The 10485-nt window shown below is 36.7% G+C and overlaps 1 protein-coding gene across 1 annotated transcript; it reads right to left on the bottom strand.

Annotated features, from left to right (window-relative positions):
• Positions 1 to 863: 863 nt before the first annotated feature.
• LOC145203788 (DBH-like monooxygenase protein 1 homolog) lies at positions 864 to 8955 on the bottom strand. Its single transcript, XM_080076101.1, has 15 exons — positions 8724 to 8955; positions 8512 to 8622; positions 7839 to 7988; positions 7232 to 7322; positions 5828 to 6006; positions 5377 to 5454; positions 4800 to 4901; positions 4576 to 4678; positions 4337 to 4506; positions 3786 to 3880; positions 3295 to 3451; positions 2891 to 3021; positions 2256 to 2337; positions 1952 to 2050; positions 864 to 1425 (listed from the first exon to the last, which is right to left on the bottom strand). Exons 1-15 carry the CDS (start codon positions 8895 to 8897, stop codon positions 1162 to 1164), a joined length of 1986 nt encoding a protein of 661 aa, XP_079932227.1. The 5' UTR covers positions 8898 to 8955; the 3' UTR covers positions 864 to 1161.
• Positions 8956 to 10485: the final 1530 nt, after the last annotated feature.

Below are 10485 nucleotides of genomic sequence, written 5' to 3'. Positions count from 1 at the left end.
CCCATCGAAACCATCTAAGTGAAAACGTTTATTCTGTGAAAATTTGTGCCACTATGGTGCATCGTTATAGCTTGTATAATTAATCTAAAATCAGTATGGAGACAAATAAATATTGCTTTGTACAGATTAAACGATATTTTCAAATTTTATCAGCGGGGAGTTGTATTCTACCGGATAAAATTTAGTCGTCAGGTCAAAGGTTGTTTATCACATGGGGTCTTTTAATATTGTCTTGATTGGCTTCTTATAAAATTATTTACCTTTCAAACTACTTGTAAAACAGAAACTTGTTTTTTGCCTCGACAGGTGTTAGTTGAATATGTTTCACTTTCACTTGCAGTGCGGTCTAAATTTCAAGTCAAAATAAGCTACTTAAATGTGAATGTCATGACTGGGCAAAATTTGAAATTTTAACATTGGTGTACCGCAGAGCATAAGCTCACACACATTTGAAAAAGCAAAACAGAACCCATGTCAAATTTAAACTCTACAACAGACGGTTTGAGTGTCAATAAGTTGTGGACAACCGGATTACATATACGTACCTCTTCACACACAAAAGAGATTGCGAAACTGGCGGCAATTTTAGCTCTGTTAAATAATCGAGCTGGCCGACCGCACATCAGGGAATTTCTCCCATACTTCTGTGTTAGTATGTTTCCTTTTCGATATCAATTGCCGATTTAGGAAGTAGGGTACGTGGTGGTTTCCAAACAAAGGGCTTCTTGCTTAAATTTATAACTTACATTCGGCAAATGGACTATTTAGACGAGCGTTTGACTGAGGCAGTATTGTGCAGAAGCGTTGACTTGGTTGTTGGTTCCTTGGCAGCCAATATGTGAACTGTTTTCGACTAGGGTCCATACTAGCCCAAATGTTTTATTAATGAGACAAAAACGGCACATATGGCTTACCGGGCCAGTGCATACGAAGTCACCAAAAGCGTTGGGTGAAATATTTAAAGGGGTGTATAAGGAACACCAAACCTGATAAGCTGGAGATTTAATAAGCAAAACAACGTCTCATATAAAAACTATGAATTGCATAACGTTGCAAATGCAGTACTCCCGACAACCTGAGTTCAAAGCGAGAACAAGGCGATAACAGCACTACATGAATTTAGAACACTTTCGTAAAATTCTGATTACCCCATGAAACTATTCAAATAAAACAAAGTGACAATGCAGCTAACAATGTAGTCCACAGTGTTGTCCTTCTGATACTGGTTCTAACGCCGCCAGAAGTTGTTGAGGGTGAAACGGTTGTTGTTCTGGGTGTTTCTGGGGCTGCTGCTGTTGTAGTTTTTGCTGCTGTTGCACTTGGTGGTAAACCGGCAGGTACAGCTGGTTGGGGGACTTGGGTGCAGTTCTTCTGTGGCGCTTTGTATGATTTTGTTATCACTGGCGGAGAAACTTCACCGTCAATCTAAGAAAGAATTTAAAAACAATGGTAAGAGATTGGAATTGTTGCAGATTCTTTACTATGTATTGCCCTACTCAGGTAACATCTGCATATATTTACTGAACCGCTAATTGTTGCAATAGCAAGCGCTTCTTATTAGTATAATCGGTCTAATTGGTTCTTTACTTATTGCTTAAGCTTTTTTTGAAAAAAAGTCTCTATAATTGGTTGTTAAAAACCTATATAGAATGATTGAATCCCATAACTATCCATTTTTACCGTAAAATAGACCAGATCCATATGTTCTACGATACTTTACATGCTTTACACATATTTGCTGAAATAGTATAGACTGATTCTATTCGTTTGCTGATTCAGAAGCAAACAGTACAGCAAAACGTTTTAAAGTTTCGCAGCAACAGGCCAGTATTGGCAAACTTGGCGTTTTAGAAGTAGTACTTTACAAATTTTTGATTTTAAATTAATATTAAATACTTTTTAAGTGCATTTTTTGTCTTTCTTAGACGTTGTAAGCCAAGTGATAACCTACGTTTTCGGGAAAGTAATCATTGCCTTCACACGCCTGCGATCGAAGAGCGTTTTTAGAGATTTCTTCTAACTGCTGGCGAAGAACATCTGTCCAGTTTTTCTACAAATCAAAAATAGTTTTGCTAGCAATTGTTAAGACAAATGCCTAAAAATCGTTTAAAGGATGATTTTTCGGCACTAACACATAGTAAGTACAAAAATCGTACATTAAAAAAACTAGGTGGGGTTATGGTCACAACGGACTAGTTACGTATTAAACCGCACTTTTAAGCTTTGTGCTCGAAAAAGACGACCATTTTACACACCTGGTCCAAAGTCTCGCCGATAGATTGAGTTGCTTCCGAGTCGACAAAGTCATACAAGGTGGTGGGGTTTGGAACGTTGGCCCTGTAAGTTGCATTGCATTGAATAAATTTTTTCTTTTGGGCACAAAATAAGGCTACTACTAATTTTCAAACCACGTTTGCACTTGAGACAGAGTATTAGGAATCGACTGCAAAAACCTTAAAGTTGAAAAATGGCATAATAAAAACGTAAGCTAGTCGCACCTCAAAGACTACGTTTATAACCAACGAAGCCTTGACGAAAAAGTTGGAATTTCCCTTTAGAAGTGAGTTGTAGGACTTGTAGAAAAATTATGCAATTGGATGTAAAAAATATCTTTGAACCAGTTTTAGAAATACGTTCGGGACGTTTCGTGACTATTAGCAGTGGCCTAAACGATTTTTCAAGCTCCGTGCTTGGACAATTACAGAAATGCTCCACATTACGGTTTTTGATTGTCCAATAAACATAAAAAAATTGAAACTTGAAAAAGAAAGCTAATAGTTTAAAACGAAGTTTGAACCAAATGTAAATATAAAGTAATAGTTTGTTGGACAGTAAACAACACATCAAAACTTTGTCCCAAACCATGAGGAAGTTGACAACAAAACCCTACCTCACTGAAGTAACGTTCAATGAGCGCATGAGTGTTGAAAATTCCGGTATGGTCGTGCATTTCGCCAGTCGTATTTGAGGATAGTAGTAAACATAGGAAAAACAAACTTCTTGGTTCGCATTTTCTCCACCCTATAAAAATTGAAACAAATCCACGTTTTCAACTTACAACGCCGGTTTTTTTTGTAGATATTGTAGATAATGCGTTTAATAAATAAATTAAACACTAGGAAAAAATTTCAAAAAAAGTTAGTTCTCAATTAAAAAAACATACATCGAAACGGCATTTCATATTTGTATGAATATAAGTTTATAAATTTGATTCTATTTTTTTGGGTTTAAATTTGAAGTTTGGTATTTTACAACTATAAAATAATAACCTAATGCAACAAACATTGACCTTACCTGGGTAATATTCGTTCTTGTCATCGAGTTATAATCGCACACCATCTGTAACGAATCTCCAGATTTGACAACTTTTTCTTGATGCAGAAAACGTGTCTCCTGATAATTGAAATCGTACCCGTTGTCCATAGCAACCGGTTCCAACTCAGATCCGTTTCTATGACAACATAAATCAGTCATTCGTCATGTTACTCGTTGTGGTTGATTCACAAGTTTAAAATAAATGCAACTGTTTTGTCATGTTTTGTGCCTTATTAAAAGAGAATTCGTTGTTGGGTTCAGCCCCGAAGCGTACATGCAGAACAGCGATCACGACACACGCATGTACATGTGATAATACAATAATAATGTTAGAGTCGTTATACCAAACGAATCCTGCCTCTAAGAAATCTAGCCTGTTGCAAGATTCGAATCCACGACTGGAACCTACCTGGGGTTGGCGCTTTTGCCTATACTGTGTTGTATTGTGATTTTTCTTAAACAAATTGTACCTTATGTGATTGAGAGACAAACGTTTTGCCAGTTTGCCACCGCGAAGCAAAACAGAAAAAATGTTGATTGAGGTTTTATTGTCCTCCTTCAGACTCTGTAAATATACAAATGGAGATTAAAGGATTATTTGCAAAACCGCTATGTTTAGTCTGTTTTTTGACTTTAAGGAATAACATTTTTTGCATATTTAAAAACAAGTAGACAAAGTCCACGCTTTTGAAATGCCAACTGGCATCAATGCGTTCTGTTAGGGATTGTTAATCAAGAAAGTATATCAGTATGGAACAATGCTATGCAACACAAAAATACGTGCTCTCGTATTTCAATGTACAGCACGAAAAGGTTTTCATCCGGGCGTAAACTGACCATGAAGCAATGGTAATAAATACAAGTAAGCAACATTTTTAAAATTGCGAAAAGTGAGTAAGTTATGAATAACGTGCCTTCTTTACCGAGAAGACTAACGAGAACATAAAAACTCCGGTATAAAGCTTCGCGTATATATATTTCGTGACAGCATGTAATTTAAATACCACAGTGATATATAAACCTGTTTGAGGCAACTTGCGGAGCATTCTCCATATGATTTATACGAAACCGCTCCCGGTGGTATAATTTGCTCAGCAGGGGCAATTCCCATTCCTACATCCAACAATCCCGAATCGTATTGACGTAATTGTCGTGTGTATGTGAACCTCAATCCCGACGAATCGACAATACCTGTGCACAATCGGTGATCATTCTTTTAATACACTAACAAACAGACATATTTTATGCACATTGACTTACCTTGTGCTGCGCCTGGATTGACGTAGTGAGTCTCAAGAAGGGCGTATTTGGAAATGCCAGCCCCACCTAGCGGAAATCCAGTATTCATGGGAAACACAATAGGCTGGTGGAAATAGATCAATATGTAACTTATTTTAGTTTTCATAAAAAAAATGTTCTCTTACCCCTCAAATTAATATTTGTTATAGTTTGCATATAAAAATCTACTTTTCAAAATCTCTTACCCCTCCGCCAACAGCCCAGGCAAAAATAATTGTCGTGCAGTAGAAAAAGTCTGGAGTGTTGGGATCAGCACATTGTGCACTCATGTTAACTGCTGTTGGTGCCTAAGATGACACAAAAACGGCGTTTAAACAGAAAAATAAGCACTAATTGCGCAAACAATGTCACACTTGTTTTGCACCTTTTTAAACAATCTTTTACGTGACTGAAGTGGATATAAACTGGTGTAACTGATGTGGCCCTTCACATCACTGATGATGGTATATGAGCATTTGCCGAAACGTTTGAACAATAAAGCATTTCGCTTTTTATGTATATTTGGGCCCTTATTTTCGTCAATTTAGCTTATAAACAGATCTATATATAGTGTACAGTTCCAATGTGATACGGGCTTTGTAATCGCCAAGTAAAGTGTTTAATAGAAATAAGTTTTATAGAAAGTGTTAAATAGAAGTAAATTCTCTGACAACCCAACGCAACTTAAACGTTTTCTAAAGATTACTAAGGTCATGTCTTAACAAGGGAAAGTCGTGTAATAAAAAATGAAGACTCTACATAAAAAAAACATAATTTCCTTACGTCCAAGAATTCGGAACAAAGATAAAGTACAAAGCGTCTTATATTGTGTTCGTTGCCAGGTTGTATCACAGGCTCCACCTGCCAAGCAAACAATTAAAAAATCAGTTAGTAGGCTGTAATAAAAGTGACAATAAAGTACAATAAAAAACAAACCTTTGTTATAAGTTTAATTGTTAAACGTTCATGTTGGAGACACATTAATGCTGCTTAAAACGTTTTTGCATTCCCATACCACAGCTCATTAACATTTGTTTTCGACCTAATTAACATTTACAAAAAAAAAATTGTGTACGGTAGCAGTTAGGAACTATAAATACCCGTCACGGTTGTGCAATTAAAAGTCCTTGAGGGAAACTGATACAGAAAAACGTGCAAAGCTTTAAATCAAAACGCAACTATTTTCTGAAAAACTTGAAAGTTATGGAACCCATTCATACAACAAAACTTATACCTTGACAACGTGAAATTTTGAATCGCTGTCTGGAATTTTTAACAAGCGACAGTTGTAACTTTCAGTTGACGAAAGCGTAACGTTGTCGTTGAGCAAATCAAATGTTTGGTGTTGTTCGTTTTGAGGTCTTTGTTTCGCGGCATTGCTTGGTGTGTCCATAAATACCACGCTCTTCGACCCTAAGTTAGAGTAAAGTTGTTTTTATGAAGTGGTTTTTGGTTAAACATACATCAAAAATTTTTAAAACAACTTATATGTAAAACCCCTATATGGGTTTTTGTAGATGACAAAAGCTTGTTCTTATTTGGGAAACTTATTACGATTGGGAAAACAATTTTCGTAATAATGTGCCTTGTTTGGTAAATAGTTGTCGATGTATTGCATGTGATAAACCAGTTCCATGCCCAAACCCTCACTGCCTACGTCACTGGCACGCCCCACACGCCATAGCTGGTTGCAGCAAATTTTCTATCACAAACCGGATAATTATAGAAAAAAGGAAAAGCTTATATCCCTGTCCTTCATTCCTCGGATTATAAAGAGTCAAATTTCATTATGATATAGCAGCTCTAGCAACAGTGGGATTACTCATTGTGGGGAAAGTTTATGTTACTATAAAAACTGTCGGCAAATCCAAAGTATGCAAATTGGTCATAAAACTTAAACCATAATTGTTATTTTATCGTTGTGATTTAAGTCTATGATTTGAAAAGTAATTGTTTTGCAATTTACATAAATCCGGACTTGTACATATTGTAGACTTAAAAGTTAAAATAACTCAAATTTACATTTGGTCGTGCCCAAGGCTATCTCTGGAAATGAAATTAAACGTCCTAAACTGCGACGTGCCCATTTACATGACCTTAGATGGGAAAAGCTTCGCACAGAAAGTTCTAACTCCCAATAAGGGCGAAGTTAGAGTAACGTGGATCTTTCATGTGCGAGCCCAAGCGTGATATGACGAAAAGCTTTTTCCTGGTTTTAAACGTCACGAGCCCCGCATGCAGTGAACAGCATGAAATATTCAGCGGTCCCGGAAAAGCACAATCGTGCTGTATACTGCTCTTGTGTGCAAAGCATTTGTTGTGCTTATACGCACACAATCGGTACAAACGCCGGAATGTCCCTTCTTTGGACATGGCTAAATGATGGTTTGGTTTGACGCAGGCGCATGCAAAACAATGAGAAAAAAAAACTTAAATTCACCACAATAAACGTTACAAAAAATCTAAATTGGGCGCTATACGTTGTTCGATTTTGCAATCATTACCAGAGATGCTTTCGAGTTTTTACAGCTATGTTAACGACCTAGACTTTTAACCAAAACATAGCATATATAGTCACACATTTCACAATTATCTTTGAAATCGTGATTAACGTGATATAATGAAAGCTTTTTCTAACCTCGTGATGATCCGTGATAATTTGACCTTGTGATGTCATTTTCTTGTGGATCCGAATTGCCGTAAGCAAAAATAACTCTTGTTGTGTCCGCCTGTACAACGTAAACAGTATGTGAATAAAAATCAACAATTTGCATAGTTTATGCGCATTTGTTACGTGCGTAAGGGAATTCGTGCATGTGCCCATTATAACAGTTGTAAAGGGCATCAGTGATACAATTGCATCAAAGTCCTGTAACTCGTGATGAACAACGTATATTATTTGCAGAGTTTGACATTCTTGTTGCACGTTCTTACTTCAGACGTTGCTGGACTTCGTTATAACAAAACGGCATATACGTATTTGTGTATTTTGTGCCCAAGGCCATTTCCAGATAAAGTTTCGAGAAAATTATTAACAAGAATTTGTTTAATTAAGGTTCAGTCTAAAGTCTGGGTAACGTATGTTTTACACTTTAAAATCCCTTTAGACGTTTAATCCGAACGTTGACGACACATAGTTTAGGGCGCACTTCGCATGTGACACACAAAGCGACTGGGATATTAATGGAAACAGTGCAATGAGTAAAGTTTCTTAGACAGCCAATGACGTTCTATGGACAACTCACTGTCAAAATGCGGTCGTCTTTGTCACACGTGTCGAGAAGTCTTTGAAATTTCAGTACTGTCCATCCTTCAGCCTCCGAGCTGGCAAGAAGTTGGACGTTCTGTTTGGCGTCGAGCGGTGGAAATTCGTTTCTGACAGTTCCGTGGTGATCCTTAAAACATACATCGGGTCTAAATCCGCAAGGTATAAAATGTATGCACCAAAGGAAAATTTTTGCGACTCTTAAAAATAAACCACCAAAACAGAAATCAAAATTTAAATTTCTTAAAAAATTAATGATTGATTCCTTTTGTTTTTGTGGGAATAATGTGTAAAATCTTATCACGCAAATTAATTCAACACTAATAATACGTTGGTAAGGCATTATCTAAAATTTCCCCCATATTTAAACTTGAGTTTAGACATATACGTGGTGAGTATTATATAATTATCTTACTAAATCGATCGCATGAGTCACCTATCCGTTTATCATCGCACCAAGAAAGCCTACGATCGTATTTTTTGCGATGACTTTTCCCTTAAACGTAGGCCTACTATGTTAAGTTATATAATACTTATGATTTGATAAGTTTATAAACTCTAAAAAATTAGTCATAATTTTTTGTTCATAAAATTATAATCATAAACGTTGTCAGGCAAAAATAGGGTTTATCGGCCACAGGGCAAAAACCTACTTTTAAATGCCCGATTCCGTTTTTGACCCATCCAACGATAATATCGGCTCCAATCATGTTTCCATTTTCCGAAAATCCGATACCCACCCAACCACGTGTATTTCCGTGCACCTAAAATTTTGAATTTTTTTAGTAGGCCTATTTATTCTGAAAAATCCACAATTTTAAATAGTAATTGTTCGTTAATTGATATGTGTTTAAAGACAGTTTACCTCAAATGTAATGTGTGAGGCATTAAAATTCCAATGAAGAACAATTTTTCCCGCCGTATCAAGAATCACGCTGTGGCCAAAAGATTCGGTGGGTGTCGGCGATCTGCTTACAACTTCATGTAAGCAATTAAGAAGCACTACAATAATCAACGTACTTATTTGGTAGAAAATCATTTTCTACTTGGCCACTATTACTACAACAATCTGCGAAACAAATGTACGATTTTACAACAAGGGTGTTGGGCCAGAAATGGACAAATTTGTAAGCGATTTTTGGCCTGAAGTTAAAAAACTGCAGTTAACGAGAAGCGTGGTTTGTTAAGTAAGTAATTCATATATTTAACATAAACCAAACGGCCTATTAAGAATAACTTTTTGTGCAATATAGAGCAATAACATGAAACACATTTATACCAAAGACCTGGAGCCTATGCAGGGGAAACTTTTAGGCAAAATATTTTGTATTATTTATTACTTGGAAGGCCTTATACATACAGCGGTTAGTACGGCTGTATATTGTTAGGCCTTGATTTCAGATCATATGTACGAAGCAATTGAAGCAATATTCCTTTCAGTAGCACACTGCCCGCGGGTCAAAACTTGACTCTATGACAATGTAACTTAATCACAGCCTTGCTCACAGTGGTTAAATCAACTAAAAGGAAAACTTGTACATCCAGTATAAACTTTTGCCTGCTTGCATCTGTCACTTTATTTTGTCGTTTTGTCTCTACAAACATTAAGCAGTCTTGCCCCAAACGTTCACAGCAAAAGCTACATTTTTGTTTTCACCTTCGTTTAGTTACGTCATGAAACATTTTGACAAATGTTCCACTCATGAAACATTTTGACAAATATTCCAATTATTGCCCCACAATAGCTTATCCATCCAAAACCGCGATTGTAAGGCCGAAGCGGTCTTTTTGAACTAAAAAGTATTAACAATCTTGTTGGCCTTAATTGAAAATTTGCACACGTAGAAGATAATACAAGATCTCACATTCACTGCTACTGTGTGACTCTGGTGAGGACAACATTCGTAAACCGCGCTACACGCAGTATCGCCGAACACAGGAAACTTTTTCTCTTGTGACGTCACATTCTCTCGTTTTGTCATCACGATTTATGACGTATTCATGCGAGAAACTACAAACTGCTTCGGCGGGAGCAGCACAAGCCTGACTGCTGGTGTTTGTAAACAACAAACATGTCGCATCGATGGAAGGCGATTTTCGTCTGTTATCAACAAATGCCTGCGGCTGTGGTCACAGGCACCACGTGGTTATTTTCTCGCAAATACTTCCCTCTTTATTTAGGTGTAGGTAAATACAGACTGATTGTTCAAATAATTTGGTTTGTTCTAAAGTACAATTGTCGCGAGGTTTTTGTTTTAATGGCAAGTTCACGGCGCTACACCAGCGAACGAATGCTGAATAAATAAAGATTATAATGTTTCACTAATTAAAGTTGCCTAAGTACTGTAACACATTTATTTTTAGTTTAGGAGTAAATTGACAACATGCCTATATGTTGTCTGTAATGAAATACATGTTGTCAAAAATGTGCTTTTTACAAAATATTATATAGCCTACACCAGGGGTCACCAACCTTTTGAAACCCGAGAGCTACCTTAAGATAACCAAATGGCTCGAGGGCTACCAGTTCAAAATATAAACATAAGCATGGCAAAACAAGCCATGTTTTGTGGATAGCGTATAATCATCGCAGTTTTGACGAAAGCAGGGTTAATTGTGAACCACTG

This window comes from Phallusia mammillata, chromosome 1 (assembly GCF_965637545.1).
Source record: "Phallusia mammillata chromosome 1, kaPhaMamm4.hap1.1, whole genome shotgun sequence".
Taxonomy (NCBI): Eukaryota; Metazoa; Chordata; class Ascidiacea; order Phlebobranchia; family Ascidiidae; genus Phallusia; species Phallusia mammillata.
The sequence above is the reverse complement of the archived record's forward strand: the minus strand, read 5'-3'. Positions and strand labels throughout refer to the sequence as shown.